Genomic DNA, 17,113 nt, shown 5'->3' on the forward strand with positions numbered 1-17,113 from the left:
TTTAAACCACTAGAGCATGCAGGGATCTGGCTTTGTTCCCCTTGGAGAGCTGTTGATCTACCACATTTGATTAATTCAAACAATGCCTCCCAATGAGCACTGTCATGCACCTGTCTACCCTGAGTCTCTTAACACAGCATCCTGCACCACATCACTTCAGCTCCAAGCAGCATAAGGCATTTCTCTCCTTCAGTAAGAGGACTGCACATTTGCTCCACTGTAGTAAGCATGCACAATTTCTAATGCTCCAGCACTTGGTAAGTACGGATGGTTTCTATTCAGGACTCTGCAGTTTTAGCAGGATTGGGAGCCAGCCTCCTGACTTCTACCAGTGGCAGATACTAGATATGTCCCAGCAATCACACATGGGAACAGTCCCTCTGGTTTTTCTGATGCGCGGCAACTGCAAGGATTGATTTGCTTCACCACCTCCCGCATTTGAAAGTGCAACATCTCCGTTACAGACAACAGTGAGCACAGCATCGCAAAAGCTGTTGAACGGTGGTCCTCAGTGAGGGAGGCAAGTCATGCGGTGCCTGTTATGGTCCTTTTCTCTTTGATCACTCCCTGTCCTGCCCACTGAACTGGCAGTTCAATAAGCTAGATTAATTGACTTGGACCATTTGGCAAGTCTGGCAGGGCACAAAGCCACCGAGGTGGTAATTTTTTTTGATGTGTGGTCCTTTGACTACTCGGGCTGGAAACACCAGTGCGTTTCCAAACAATCCTTGCATTGATCTTGACTCCTCTTTATGCACTAAGAATTACATCCATCAGGAAGGCTGTCCTGCGCCAGGCACAACACAGGTTTGTTGTGCCTAGCAACAAACAAAAGAAAGGCTAGTTTGGTTGTACTGCATGTAGGGGAAGGGTGACGCAAAATGGCAGAGACCTGTTTGAGCTCACTCAGCGGGCCAGTATCAAACCTGAGGTTAAAACCCAAGGTTAAGTATCAGGTGAGAAAGTGCTCTCTGCAGAGCCACAATGCCATCCAGGCGAGACGGTCAAGAGCAGGAAAATGATTTCTACATCATCTTTCTACCCCCTGTGCCTGAAAATTGCTGGCCCTGAGGGATCTGTGGCACAAACCAGGAGGCTTTCAACTACAAAAAGCTTTACCCATGGTGGCCTCTCCCTGTCCTGCGCTTCTTTCTTAGAGGCTGGTGCAGGGTACACAGGAGCTGCAAGGTGAGCTGGCTCATGGTGGGTGGAGAATAAGATCTGCCAAAGCTGAGGCTGCCTTGTGCTGGCCTCCAGGCACAGAATAGCCAGTGTGGCATCAAAACCCAGCCCGCAGTGAGGACATCTGTCCCCTTCTCCAGTCTGCACCAGCCTCTTCCACTTATAGGTGAGCTAAAGCAGAAAAATGGAGATCTGAGGAGAATCCCTTACTGAAGAGAAAAGGCAAAGGGCTCTGACACTAGCAGAGAAATTACAAACACCTATCTGTGCACACCAACACGGAAACTCCTGGAAGGGGGAACATCAGGGAACAATACATCATAAGGCTCTATATAGCAGCTAAGTGAGAGCGTATAGTTAAAAACTACACAGAGGCCTTTTGTCTTTAAAATACAATGCTAACGGCTGACATTTACAGCAGCCTTCTCCACAAATAAACTTAAAGCCCAGGTAGGCATTCTGACCGGGAGGTCAAGAGATCCCTAATCTCCCTGACTGCAGAGAGCACAGGTCTGGATACCTCCCAGCCTGCTAACTCAGGAGAAGGCTCTTTGCTTGTGAGAAAGCAAACAAAGTATTCAAATGCTGTCATCCTAGCATTGCCAGAGGTTTCCAGGTTTCACTCCTTCGTGCTCGTGGGTCCAGGGTCAATCCAATGCAATAATGATAAGCAACAGTGACTATTTACTGCTGCTAAGTACCAGTACCAACATGCTTCACATTGTTCCCAGCACCCCTAGCTCTAGCTAGCCTTCTGCAGCTGCCTGATTGCACAGCTCTTCTCACAGCTACAGCTCTCTTCCACAGCACTGCAGCATTTGTCCAGTTACTTTTCCCACCCACCACGTCAATAAAGTGACAAGTGACTCGAGAGATGAAAGCCACGTGCCGATGGGAGGAGATAAATGGGGAAGAGACAGAATATACGTCACAGCGCTCTATCTCTTCCAGAGCTCCTTTAGAAACAGAACAACACAAGAAAGTCCTGATGCTTCAACTGCTAAATGATAAATTAACAAAGCAAAGCAGGAGCAAAGACATCTCCCACAATCTGCACAGAAACAGCAAAAATATACAATAGAAAATGTCACTAACACCCCATTCAGGCAGATGCACTTTTTTTTTTTTGTGAATGACAGGTTATTAAATGGAAAAATTTTGAACACCGGTACTTTGCTTCATGGCTGTTCCTCTAGCTGTCATTTGCACCTTAAGTGACCTTCTGCTTAATGCTGGGTGTTTCTGGCCTGTGGTCCTTCCTCTCTGAGACGTTGCGTTTCACCTTGGCACTAACTGGAGACTCCTGGTTCAATGAGGGACTCGAGTGGGATTTCTTCAGTCCTGGTGCATCATTCTCTCCTCCGCTCAGCAGATCCTTCACCCCTTCTTTCAGGAGACTGACGTAAGTCTCATAGCGATTTTTCTGGGAAATTAAAAGAAAAACCTGAATCAGCCTGCAAAAAAATCTGCAGAAGCACTTGAGATATCGTACCCATAACTTAATGCTCTCTGCTGGCCTTGAAGAAAGTCAAGAGCCTAATATGGATGGGAACAATGGTGCCTGATGTGGACATGAACAATGGTGGGTAATGTAAATTACACTCTACAAAAAAGATTCAAGGCAGGTTGAGCCCGGGGGCGCTGTGCAATTAGAGGCACACAGCAGCAAACAATTCCCAGAGCTAAGCTGAACGGTGGCTCTCAGATACTTGAAGCGCATAAGGATTTCCAAGTAACAAAGCCAAGTAAGAGCTTGCTGACTCCAGTCACACTGAGTCATATTCTGTGCTCACACGTACTGAGATGCTACGTGCCCCACGCAGGAGAAAGAATGCAGCAAAGTAAGGGACAACAAAAATCCTGCTCTGGTTTGCTACAGCTCTTCCCTGCAGCCCTCTACTCCCACCTTTTCCTTTTGCAGTGAAGGAAAAGGTCCTTTTCCTTGCTTTAGCCCCGGGGGAGAAACCAAAGCAGGGCACTCCTAAACTCAGATAGTACTGGCTTGGCCACCACTGAGCTTGTGAGAGGATGCTCTGCAAGACCAAACCTGAACAAAAAGGAGCAAATGAGAGGGCTGAAAGCAGCAAGGCATGTTTCCTTTACAGGGCCACACACGGTGAATGATGAAGGTTGCTCTCTGTCCAGACACCTGTATTTTACAATTGGAAAAAGTTCACTTTACTGTGCCCCACGTGTTCTGTTCTTTGGAGTGAAGCTTTCCCTCTCCAAGGGGAAGATTCTGCTGTGTGCCACAATACCATCTTTTTGCACAGAATGTCTTGGCAACCAACAAAATGAGGGTACATTAACAGAAGACCTCAAAATCAGAAGCTGGTGCAGGAGGTCCTGAGAACAAAGCAACCCACCTCCCAAGGATTTGTTTAAAAATGTGCCCCTGACATATCCACTAAAGACATTATGCAGGCATTGTAATTCAGATGATCTCAGTGGGCTGGGGTCAGGGATGGAAGCAGTAAACACCCATACTGATTGCTAATTTATATTTCAAAGTGGCAAAACAGCAGCCAACTATTATGTACCTGACAGAGGAAAAAATGTTGAAGAAAAATTCTTCCTATTTATAATAAAATAATAAAGTTCTGGCAATAGCAGGAAGGGCAGGAAGTCAAAAAACTTGGTAACTACTTTGAAGTGTGGAATATAAAGGGAAAAATTACAAACAAGGAGAGAACGTGACTGGGTTTCCAAACAGTCCTTTGAGTAAACAGAACCGCATAGAGGAGGATCATAAAAAAATCCACCTAAAAATTAAATTAAAAAAAAGCAGTCTGATCAATTCCATATCTGGAGTTCCAGCTCCACAACACGAAAGACAAACACATAAAGCAGGTAAGATGTGTCATTCAATAAAAAAAGAAACAGAGAAACAGCAAGCAGAACCCTGATCGTGATGCACTGGGCTGATGAACGATTCAGCATATAATGAACAGGACACCTCTGCAAAAGAAAAGGCAAGCCAGTGCTCTAAGCCTGGGATCATCAGGGTAGAGAGGGACTTTACCACTGTATGGACTTCCACTTTTTGCTGGTGCAGTAAACGCCACCAGGGTCAATAGACCCACCATTCAGAATAGAAATCTAATGCAATTTCTGCCCAGCAAGTCTGCCAATGGACTTTGTAGGCCCATGATTTCTATCGCAATTATGCAATGCATTTGGAAGTTGCTATTTTGATTTCAACTGCAACAAGCTTGCCCTTTCAGTGATCTCACATTTGAAGGTAGGTATTAAAGCTGGTGGAAAATTTTCCTTAAAAGAAATTGATCTGGAAAATTCTGTCAAGAAAGTAAACCCACAAAACTTAAAAAAAGAAGTTAAACTACTCAAAAGCTTCTGAAACGTTCTCTCTGAAGAACAAGAGCATATACTAAAGAGGAGATGAAATAGCCACCCATTAAATTTCTATCTTCACCTCTCACCTGACAGCACTCAAAAGATCTCTCTCAAATCATTAATTTGCTCCAATGAGCAACCATCATCTGGAGCAGTACTTGCTCACACAGCAAGCAAAGAGTAATGTTCCTTCCTTGGTGTCTACAAGTAAACACACCAGCAAGAAGAAATATTCCTCGCTGCATCCCTGACCCAGGTGCCTCCTGTTTCACCTGCCCTCAGGGGGAAACACCATTTCATTTGTCTTTCATCCAGAATAAGAATGAAGGGAACACTTCATGTTCATGTACTTCATGTGGGTGTAGAAAAAGGGGAATTACAAGGGCCTGCAGAAAAGAAATCTGGTTTCTGCTTTTCTAACGGGAATATTCTGCTTCCTTTGGGACTCAAAGGCCCTTCTGATGTGCTTCTGGAAATGTACCAGTATGCTCCTTTGTACATGGATGCAAGGTCTGGTCTGCAGTCTCAGCCTGAAAGAGCCAAGTACAAAATACTGCCCCATCTGCCTCTTGCTCTTTTGCTTTGACCCAATGCAGCAACGTCTGTCACCACCTCCTGCCTCATCCTGGCAGGATTTTGTTCTGAAGGGAAGTTGAGGAAACCCCCAAACCTGGGGAAATTTTCCATTCAGGATTTTCATATAGCTCACCTTTGGTTTTGGGGGTTTTTTGTTGTTTGGTTTTTTTTTTTACTGTCCATTGATAGTTCAGCATGGCCTGCAAACTTTGTCCCAGGTGTGAAGGTAACACCGCATTGCATATCAGCACCTTGAATCATCATCATCACCCAGACACGCATTCCTGTTGTGCTGATCACATATCTGAATTGCACAGTTCAATTGCTGCTCAAGGCTTTCACAAGGGAAGAAGGTACCTTTTGTTTCCTGGGCTGTAACGGTTCTGGCTTGTACTAAGGTATGTGAGAAATGTTTCTCTAAAGACTGCAATGATAAAATTGACAGAAAACAGAAAAAACCTCACAACTATCTCCTTCTCTATCAATCTTTCTAAAATCATCTACATTTCATCCTAACTCACTGTGCTTCTAGAAGAGATTGAAATAAACTTTTTGTCAAGGACTCAAATCCAAGTAACTCTTTGCTCTCTCAAGTTGCACAAGACCCCCTGTAGAAGGAAAGAGTACAGAGGTACAGGCTTGCTCTGTACATCCAAGTGCTGTGTTCAAAACTGACATTGCACCATTGATCACAACCCTTTGATCTTGACTGTTCAGCCAGTTTCCAAACCACCTAAGTGTCAATTTCGTAGTCCACATTTTATCAGCTTGTCTACAAAGATGCTAACAGAGACAATATCAAAATCCTCATTAAATTCAAGAACAGACAACATCCACTGCTCTACTCTCATCCATCACACCAGACATTTCATTGTAGAAGGCTATCATGTCAGTCAGGCATGATTTCCCCTCCATAAAGCTATGCTTATTACTCATGATGACCTCCTTGTCTTTAATGAAGTTATTGAAGTTATTTTCAGGAGAATTTGCTCCATCATCTTCTCATGGACGGAGGGGCAGCCAACAAGCCTGTTAGCTCCCTGGACCTTCCTCCTTGTCTTTCTTTCTCCAGCTTATATAACACATGGCAGGAGGCTTACTTCAGTTATGGAGGCTTTTGTTGCCTCTGGTGGTCTCTCTGACTTTTGTCTTACCTGCCTCTTCTTCCGATTATGGATTCTCCTTGCCAGGCACTGCCTATCTAAAGTAGGATCCTTTCAGACACAAGGCAACACTGACTTGCAGTTTCTGGGAGGGAAAACTCAAAGATGTCGGAATGAATGGTTGCTGAGCCCCTCCCACACAGACCTACAGTGTGGCAGATACTATGATGGACAAAAGCTGCTGTCAAATACTCACAACAACCTCCTAATGCAGCTGCCTAAGTCGCATCACTCAGTCCTGTGATATTTAATTCTACCCTTTTCCTGCTCATCCTGACATCCAGCTCACTCACTGGTACACAGCACAAATGGCTCTGATGTGGCATGCCTATGACAGTAATTTTAGAAGAGCATTTCTTTCAGAACGTACCAATGGAAGACAATCATCATGATCTGCATTACTGAAGAATGCTGTCATCCTGTGAAGATCGAGGTGCCAAGACAGTACACAATGCATAGTCCTGCAGTGTGAGACGGCTCCTGCCTGAAGACCTTATCATCTCTTCAAACAGATACATCTGGTATATCACCTGTTTTGCAGGTCAGGAGCTAAATTCATGGCTAAGGTCCCAGGAAGTTCTTATCAGAAAGAGGAGCAGCATCCCAGCTGCTGGATACGAACTTATTCCTTGGTGAAGTGAGGTGAAAAATGCACAACCTAAATTGAAACCTAAGTTGAAACTGTATCCAAAATATAGGACCAGCTGCCTCATCCAAAAAGTACACCCAAACAGGAAAAGTAATCATGTTTCCTATACATACCTCAAACTCCAGATAGTGGTCCTTCAGTTTGTAATCCTCTACTTCCTTGCCTTTGAGTTTCTTGTCAGGAGGATAGGAGCGGTGCTCAGCAAGCTCAGTGGAGATCTGTTTCAGCTTAGTTTCATGGGACTTCAGCTGGTCATCCTTGAAAAACACATTAGGCACTTAAGAGGCAGAATCTAAAATATTTGATAAGCACAGGAAAATAGACACCTGTACAATAATACCAATTAGTTTCTTTTTCTTTCTCTCCTTCTCTCCTTTAACTAATCATAATCAGATTGATAAGGTCTGTTATCCCAGAGCTCTGTCCCCAACACCTCTCTCAAAGGCACCCAAGCAAAGTGGCCAAGTTTGCAGAAAAACTCGGCAGCTAGCAGATGCCACCGGGAAGGATAGCAAACCTGCCATCCCTCACCTTGCTGAGAGCAACGGAAGCAGCTTGCTGCAGAGCATTACTGACAACATGACACTCCTGCTCTAATACACTTTTTGGCAAATTAATTAAGGCAGCTGTGTATGCAGTCAGACCAAGGACAGAATGAGACAGGCGAACACCCTGCCTCAGGTCTTTGTAATGTAAAAGTAGCTCATTCCAGGACAGAAAGGACATGAAGTCAGTGTTCCTTCAATTTTTGCACAACCAAATGCTCTCTGGTCTGCAGCTTCCATTTCTTCAGAACAATACAGTGCATCCAGAAGAGGAAGGGCTGTCCAATCCCCAAAAGGTACTGTGTTTTACTAAGCTGCTACGAGCCTTTATCCCACTGTGCAGCTGCAGAAAGTGAAGAGCTACTACTCCCCCTTTCGAGGCAATTTCCTTTATCATAATCCCAGGCCCACTCACTTCCTCCAGTCCATCTGTCAGCTAACCTTCCCTCTGCTCAGAAGGTTTCCATCTCCTGCAGCATGGCCTTCTGGCCATTTATAGGCTTGGATTTGAATTTATGCTTGAATTAGGTAAGTCCAAAATAGAGACATGATCATGCAGATCTCAGTGACCTAGCCAGAGTCATAACAGCGGGTAGTACCCAGCTCAGGTCCTGTGTATGCACCTAGCCTCAGAAGAGGGGACAGCTGCCAGTAGTTGTCCCCCCACGGTGTGACTGCGCAGCTTGCAGCTTCAAGCCTAGCTTGGACATGTCTGCACCGCACTGTGAGTCACAGCAGGGACTGAGCCTTTTGGCTCACTGAGCTGGAGCTGTGGAAAAGAGCAGAAAAATTGAAAACTTCTAAAGAGGATAATAGCTGAGCCCCAGCTAATCTTGGGTTTCAACTCTTTTGCAAGAGAACCAAAGTAAAAAAACAAGGGATAATATGCCTGGGCCTATACATGGTAGGGTTCAAACCACTCGCTATTGGCTGCCAAAAATTCATGTTGCTGTTAGTAACTACCCTGGATATGCTTGCTCTCTCTATTAGGGCCCAATCACCCTTTACATTGTGCTGAATCCTGGGTCCCAGTGACATCCTGTTGCAGTGAGTTCCATAACCTGATGATGGGAGGTCTTTGAGCAACTATTAATTTGGCACTTGTAATTTCCAGGGCAGCAGGCCTTTGCAGCTTTTGTGTGCACATGCACATTCTCAGAAAAAAAGGTGGAAAAAAGCCCCAAACCCTAGTAGATCTTTTCTAGACTGGTTGCTCCTTTATATATAGCTTTGTCACGTCCCTCTTCGGCTGGACTAACCAAGATCAGACACTGATTTTCTTTTGAAAGCAAACTTGGCACAATGATCTCGCAGAATACGTCACGTCCCACCTCTCTCCCACACCCACGTTAGGTTCTCACTGCACACCGACTTCTGCCTGACCAGAAACAGGCCCTTTGAAGAAGTTCTGTCCATCATGATTCGGCCCACAAAATCCTAAACAGAACCCACAGGGATTTGACAATACATATTTTTTTTGTCTGCCAAATGAGAAGCAGCCTGCTGGCAGCTTTTCCACACTGACAGATAAAAGCAAACATGTTTCTGCTTGCCTTTGAATTTATCTGCTTTGAACACTTCACATTCTTCTGCCTTTAGCTAAAACAGCTTATCTTATTCCACTTTTCGTGTCTCCCCTTCTTCAAGACACAAACCACAGGGCTGTGTTCTATTTCTTTCCTTTCCAGATTAAATGGAAACAATGAGACTAGGAAACAATGTGCTAAATGGAACAATCACACAGAACAACAGTGAGTAAAAAAATTTTTTTGGTGACTGGGGGTAAATTACTGGAGCGCCATACAGTATTTTTAAAAAGGTATGCATGATCAAAAGGTAAACCACACGGATGAGACAAGTTAGTATTATACTGTATGAGACACGTTTCAAACTTTAACCCAGAATAGAACATGGAAAGTCGGTCACCACACTGTTAGAGGAAAGGCTACTGCTACAGAGAGGGAAAAAGCAGGGGCGACATAAAAACCCCCACCCTCTTAAAGAAATGCAGATTATGAGATAATGGTTTCTAAGGAGTGTTGCTAAGCTATGAAGATGGCAAAAAAAAAAAAAAAAAAAAATAAAGATTTAAGATGCAATCCAGCATGGGCAGATGACTTTAAAAACTAAAGGAGGTTACTCATAAAGTCTACACCTAGGACTGGGATCTCTGTCCTAGATCACCAAGGACTTGTGACCTCTGCCACTGTCAACCTGATCAACACAATCAATACCATGTTCCTGCCAGTGCTGGAAGGATTGCAGGCGTGCATCACGGCTCCTAGAGTACACAGACCTATGGGCACAAGCATCAGACACAGCCTGTCTGAAACAAGCAGAAGTAGGTGTTTTTTCATGCAAGAAGTAGTAGAGCTGTGAAACTCCCTGCTACAGGATGCTGCAGAAGCTAAAAGCTTATGTGATCACAAGGGGAGACCAAAGATGCTCACGTAAGACACAGTTTATAAATATACATCAAACAAGAAATCCCTGAGCTGGTAAGAGCTGGAAAAGTATTGTGGGAGAAATATAACTGATGCTTGCCTGATGTATCAGCTTTCACCTTGTCACCTCAATAAGCTAAAGACCATTTTTCCCGAAATGAGTAGCAATAAACAAGCATATTCAAAAAAACCCACCAGTCAGACAGTATTTGAAATGTCCTCTGCAGAGCCATAACCATGGAATGAAAATTCTGTATCTGGTACTACGAACACTGGTGATTGCTTCTTTTCTTCAAAACTATAAAACAATTATATTCAAGTCTGCTCCTTCTCTCTCCTTACTTCAAACCTTGCATCAGGAAACAAGCAGAGATTTACGGTGCAAGCCTCCCTCTCCGAGGAATGCTAGTGGCAACAGCCTCAAAATAATGCTGAGGACAACCACCCAGTCTCCTGCCAGCCAGAGAAATCACTATCACCTACCCTCTACATAATGACAGCTCACCTGAGATAGCTTTGTTGTGGTGGCTGGCAGGAGTGGACGACTGAACTTCTTCTGAGAGCCAATTGCTGCCGGGAATGGTGGTGCAGAGAAGACGGCAGCCACACAGTTGATCTTGTTGATCCAGATCTGCATTTCTTCTTGGCTCCTGGGGAAGAAACACATTTTAAGCATGTGTTGACTCAGCCTCCTCTACCTTTCCCACCCCTTCAATGGCATTTTGAAAGCAAAAATAACCAGAACCGGACAAGTCTTAGAGTCTGTTCAGTCTTCTGGTCTCTCTTTGCAAGTGGCTAGTGTCAGGTATCTCAGTCATAGCCTGGCTCGTGATTAGGTCCACAACTCAACTTAGCACACATTTTTTCCTAATCCAATCCAGATGACACAGGCAACAGAAAGAAACTAATGTCCTGATTCAGAGGTATGTCCTAAGGTCTTAGCTGTGCTGGACACCACAGATTTCTTAGAGGTTTCACATGAATCTCAGTAGAAAAGGGCTCATGCTGAAGACTAATGCACAGGTTTTTAATGTCAGAAGCAAAAGACAGGTCATCTGTTCTGTCTGGATACCACAGCCTGAAGACCGTAATCAAATTATTCTTGTATTAAGTGGTAACTTTGTTTCTGACCAAAGCATATATTCTAGAAAGACATCCGGCTAGGACCTGATGACATCAGGAGACAGACAATCTAAGACCGCCTTTGGACATTTTTTTCAATGATTAATCACCCTGACTGTTATAAGTTTGTGCCTTGTTTCCAAATTGAATTTCCTACAGCTTCAGCTTCCAGCTGCTGCATCTTGTTATGCCTTTCTCAGCTAGATTAAAAAGCCTCTTAAAACTTGATGCTTCTTTCTCATGAACTACTTTTGCACTGTAATCAAATCACTACTTAATCTTATTTCTGATCAAATAAACAGAATCAACCTCTTAAACCTCTGCTTTAACCTGTTTGGGAACGAATTTATCCCTCCTTCAGCACTGCTTTCTTTCCCCAGTGACTGGCACGAAACAGAAGTGAGCACTTACTGGGCTTGGAAAAGTAGGACCCTCCAATCTGCTGTTTTAAGCTTTAGGACATTGGGTTTCTTCTCATAGTCTGTTGCCTTGGATGCCAGTGCATGATGCACACTAACTGCATTCTTCAGATCTTCCTCCGACAAAGCCTTTTCTGGCTTATATTCATCCTGCAGGAGTTAACAGGGGGAAAATGGCATCTTATTTCTCCATGTAATAACCCTTTTTCCTTAACCTAGAAAAAAACTTGTTCCATAGTCATAAATAGTATTAAAGTACATTAAATGAATGAAGTCTGACTAGAGCACTTGAGAGTGGTTTCCACTCCCTTTAACACCTTTTCCTTTCTCTTTCCTTCTGTTTTTTTGATCTCTTTGTAAGTGAGAAAAGTAGTTCCACTATCTGCTTGACAGGAAGAGGAGTAAACTGGGAGTATCTGACTATCACAATAGCTGCGGGTTACCAGCTTTCATTTAAGGAATCATTCATGGCCTGTTCCCCACCTCCATTGCCCAATTGCTTGGGTTCTCAGCTTCCACTGCTCAATTTTTATTTCTCCCAAACAACTACCTCTGTATGTCCTCCTGGCAGGCCCTCACACAGAGGAGAATCCTCATCATTAATCTCCACAAAGCAAACATATCAAACTCCTTTAAATCTCTCTGCTCAGGGTCTGCAAATGGCAAGCACAGCACTGTCCACGTTTCTGACACAACAGTACCACTCCTAACACCAGATGACAAAAGCAGGGGGTCAAACTTCTCTATGTTGCAAGCATTAGCCTGGGAGCAGTCTTTGATCTCTTGAGTTACAGAACCTGGATGAGGGTACAAATGCGGTGTAGCCACAAGTCCAGTTTAAAGTCTACCTGACTATAAATGGCTTGGGAAAGCCAGGACCTTTTCCAAGGAAAAGGCACTTGCCAGCAATGCTGTATGAGCCTAGCTTCTGAAGGACAGGCCAAAGCAATCTGCAACTGACTCTATTTCTTACCCTTAGCACATCAAAAAATCAGTCTCATCTGAAACACCCACCAAGGGAGGGGGTGTGACAGCTGCAAAACAGAGGAATAGTTCCCTGCAGGCGTGTGGTTAACTACTGATCCCTCTACTTGAACACAACAGTTACAAGACGGGGTTTAGCAGGCAACAGATTGCAGGACATAGACCATGCGCAGGGACAGCACTAGCTTAAGTACCCAGGGAGGCACCCACGCTGAAGAGGAGCTGGTTAACACACATGAATTGGTTTACAGGGCTTATGTGACAGCACGCAGACCAGGGCTGCACCCAGAGGTAACTACACCTCTGCTGAAGGCATGTGCTCTCAGCCAGACTAGGTATAGTCAGGGCTCTCCCAGATGAGTTTCAATGGATGGAGTGACCATCTCCTACAAGGGAGGACAGAGCGTCCTGCTCATCTCATCCTCCCTCACAGAGGCCCAGCTATCGCAGGCTCAGGACTTGCTGCTGCTCAGACCTGAAGAGATGCAGCTAACCAGCAATACTGTTGCAGCACCACTTCCACCTGGGGCAAGACAAGGACACAACCCACCACAGATCTGGCAGGCCTAGCAGAAAGGCAAAGCACTGCTGCACAGATGAGCAAGGGGTAGCATTTAACATGTGTGACAAAAGGAGTTTTCAAGTAAGCGAAGATAAATGGCCTTCCTCACTCATAGCTTGAGTCCCAGCAACCTTTGGAGGGATTTCCACATCGCCCTGAACTCATGCTTAAGGCACTCTCTAAACTTCCTTCAAGGGAGATATGGGAAAGTCTCCAGCTGAAGGACAAGAACTGGAGAAGGCTGTCTAATGTCTGGCTGAGCCCCATCTTGAAGATGGAGAAAGCAAGCCCACAGGTCATGCGCTTCCTTCATGAGTTCAAAAGCCGATTTATTTGATGGTTTGGGGGGGGAATGACTTGCTCTACTGTACAGGGGGACTGGAAAAACTTCAGGGCTAGGAAATGAGCTTACACAGACCTCAGAAACATGAGAAATATCCTGGCTTTCCTGAAGTTACTGCCTAGGGACAGTGTCAATTATCACCTCGCCTGTTGTCTCTCAGCTTCCTCTGTGAGACGCATCTGATGTCCACAACCCACTCTGGTGTCCAATCCTGTTTCAGAAGAACTCCACATTTGGGCAGTCCCAGAAGCAGTCCTGGCTGAGAACCCTTCCTTATCCACAGATAGCATTCACACTAATCCCACCGGATCAGATGGCTGCAATCTACCTTGACAGATGGGGCTCTGCCAACTTCTCCAAAGGCACTGATCAGCATACCGGAAATGTCTCTGCGTAGCTGGCCAGCCTCAGAGAAGACTAGAAGGACATGAATGTGCTGTTAAAATTCCACCTCTAAGGCCTCCAACTCTTTCCAGCTGGCAGGGAATGCTTAGGGGCACAGGAACACCCATATCTCCTATGCCATCAAGGACAGCACATGCTCTGATGTGCCAGTGTCAGTGTGGAGGCTGAGCTGAAACGGAAGGCAGCTCACTAAAGTTAGACCAAGCCAGTGACAAGAAATAAATGGTAAGCCAAAAAAGAACTGTGACCTTTCTATCAACTGAAGGCTGATGCAAGTGCTGCACACAATGCAATGACACGCTGAATGCATCTCTCTCAGACTCCTGGAGAATGACTTTACCACATCCTGCTGACCTAAAGTCAGCATGTTTCTAAATTCATTTTTGATAGACCAGAGAATGGTATTTGGCTTTTTATCAGTCAGTGTACTGTGGGTGGATATCTCCCTCAGTTGCATGTGACAGCTGCAGAATTCTCTTCCAGAATGTCTCGTCACTGAACACTTTACATCATTCTGGTCTTTCTTTAATATTGCAATAGAGGAAACACATTTGAGAAAAGTTATATAAAACCACCTGAAAGCCCGCAAGATCGCCAAGTGCAACATCAAAGAGCAAAGATGTTGCAAACCTCACAGAAGAGCCTGAACAAAACACGAAGGTCCATGTCCTGCACTGCTTGCCCAGAAGCAATGTCTAGCAAGGAAGTGAGGCCAGCCTTATGTCTTCTCTTTATAAGCCTCTCTTTTGTATGCACATCACATCCCATGTCAGTCAAGTGAACAGACATTCTGTCAAGCTCCTACTTCACAATTTCCTATTGCTATGAACAGAGGGCAGGAAAGTAACCTTGGCCTGAGGACGCCTAGGGCCAAGGCCAACATCCCAAACATGTCAAACCTCTCATTTTATGTAATACTGCACAGGCATATTTAGTTGGCTAATTGTGAACGCTTCCACTGAGTGCCTCCAGTGGCATTTGTGCTCACTAATTCAGAAACCATCTCTCTTAAATCACTTACTTAAAAATAAAACAATATGCAGCACATGAATTGGCACTGGAACAGTTCCAATGATAAAAAAAGAAAATACATGCGGGCATGGAGACAAAATGGCCCAGATAAACTCCTCGGTAAATCTCAAGTGACCACTCTTTACAAACCACTCTCATACATGGACTTTGAACGCAGAACAAGGAGAACTGGACTAGTATGCAAACAGAATGACAGCAGAAATGGGATCACGCTGCCCACTGGGGGAATCACAGCTGCTACAAACAGTATTTATATTACGGTAGTGTCTTGAGGGAACAGCTGAGTTACAGATAAACACAGAAAGCAACACTGCAGAGGTTGGTATATGTGTTTGTGTTTATATAGCACCTACGACAGTGAGATTTAAATCTCCCCCACTTGAATAGCACTCAGTGCAATGGACCCATCACCACAGATGTTACCTCCACAGATAAACAGATAATATACAGATGATGAGAGAAAGAGGGAAAACGAGTGTTTGTTTATGTGAATGCACCATGTCCCATAGCATTCCACAATCAGGAGAGAAGGTAAAGGCAAAAACATCTTTTGACCATGACTACTGCCAAAGCTATACATTTCTACCCAGAAATCAAGCTGTTCTAAAACGCTCCTGAATCTTCTGAAATTAGGATAATTTCAGTGTCCTGGTATTGTAAAATGAAATAACAGCTCGTCAACTTTTACTTGGCCTAGCTGCGTATTCTAAAACCCTGGCACCCTCAACTTCTGTGATACATCCCTAACTGAGCAAACTTTATTTCAGGGCTGAAGCAAAGCCCAGGGGAGGCTCAGAGCTGCCCCATCATTCTGTGAATGAGATACTTCCCGTCAGGCCCTTTTGTCAACCTTGTGTTAAAAGTACAAGGCACTAAAGTAAAAGCCTTGCTTGTCACTGTGCTACAGTAAGATAATTTCAGAGCAAGTGTCTTCAGGACCAAGTGGGAGAGTGCAGCTTTGCAAAGTAACTACTCTGTAATCACTGAATTCAAATACCGTGACAAGCGCAAGACACACAAATAACAAATACGTAAGAACTCCAGCAACGCATTTCATTCTGCAAAAATGCACTCGGATGTGAAATTACTCTCTTACTGGTGAGAGCGGGAAGAGCACCATTCTGTAGAGAATTTGCATGCTACATCAGCATCTCTACATCTTGTTAAACAGCATTTTAAACTAATATACCAGTAATACTCATAAAAATATGAGTACTTAATTATGTACTTAATTATGCATATGACTACTTAATATGAGTACTTAAAATTATTAAGACTCCGAAATAGACAGCATCTCCATTTCTTCCCCTAGCAAACTTATCCCCCATCAAACATCAAGTAAGAAATTAATTAATGTGTTATGGACAAGGAACCTTTTCACTTCTTAGGGAGCCATGCAGTCTTCTCAGATTTATTTCAGAAATCAAAGCAGATTACTCAAACCTGCCATGAAGGCCACTTTAGCAAAATCTGAACCTGCTGCTAGCAAAAGGACCAGAAGGAAGGCTCAGCCTTGTTCTGGTCTCTTGCACTGGCTTTGAGTATGTCACATCCAACTTTCAGCCCAAATCTTCCATCCTGACTGCAGATTGTTTTGTCTGTTTCAAGACTTCAGCTCTCTCAAAAAGGTACTGCACTAAGAGCATCTACCTTGCAAACCTCATGCTGTAAAAATCAGAACCAAAGTACTTGCTTTTTTCTAAGAGACTATCCAGAGTGGCTCCAGTGAAACCAACAACTTCAGAAAGCCACAGCAGGGGAGGAGGAAACAGCAGTATGCACTTGAACTTGTGCCCCTGACAGTTGTAAACCGTAGTGGAAAAATAGAAAGGCTTTCAAAGGAGCACACTTCTACAACACAGGACTGCCTGGACAAACATCACCTACTTCATTAATATTTCACCTATGCTGGGGGCCAAGAAGTCTTAATAATCTACTTTGTTGCTATCATTTATTTGATTTTGACAGTTCTCACCCATATGTTGCATTTCATGTACCAAGAGTACAGTTAAAACTGCACTATAATATATTTAAACTTGTGCCAAAAGACTTGAAGGATTTCAGCTGACATTTTTTTTTTAGACTTCTTGCTGTCATGGAGCAAAGTTTATTAGAAACCAGTATCTCATCTTGCTCTGGGGAGAAAAAAAGTATCCTTTTATCCTTCCATTCTGCTGGGGAGTAGAAGCTGCAGCTTCCTACCAAGGCCAAGGCGCCATTCAGTCGATTTGCAGCTGGTCTTGCAGGCACTGCAGAAATGTATACCATAAAAAGATGGGAAAGGAGGACAGCCTTACGGGAGGAGAAGTCATATGTATGAAATGCAATGTTAA

The 17,113-nt window shown here is 44.1% G+C and overlaps 1 protein-coding gene across 2 annotated transcripts in view; it reads right to left on the reverse strand.

Moving 5' to 3' along the window:
- Positions 1 to 2,174: 2,174 nt before the first annotated feature.
- The window catches only part of PSD3 (pleckstrin and Sec7 domain containing 3), a 102,479-nt gene continuing 87,540 nt past the window's right edge, over positions 2,175 to 17,113 (reverse strand). For both annotated transcript variants that reach the window (XM_065662415.1, XM_065662417.1), the window contains 4 exons: positions 11,447 to 11,604; positions 10,419 to 10,563; positions 7,038 to 7,181; positions 2,175 to 2,605 (listed from right to left, as the gene is read on the reverse strand). In XM_065662415.1, the coding sequence (XP_065518487.1) occupies positions 2,393 to 2,605; positions 7,038 to 7,181; positions 10,419 to 10,563; positions 11,447 to 11,604 (660 nt within the window). In that variant the 3' untranslated portion in view covers positions 2,175 to 2,392. The remainder of the gene's footprint in view (positions 2,606 to 7,037; positions 7,182 to 10,418; positions 10,564 to 11,446; positions 11,605 to 17,113) is intronic.

The sequence above is a fragment of the Lathamus discolor genome, chromosome Z, assembly GCF_037157495.1.
Source record: "Lathamus discolor isolate bLatDis1 chromosome Z, bLatDis1.hap1, whole genome shotgun sequence".
Classification (NCBI taxonomy): Eukaryota; Metazoa; Chordata; class Aves; order Psittaciformes; family Psittacidae; genus Lathamus; species Lathamus discolor.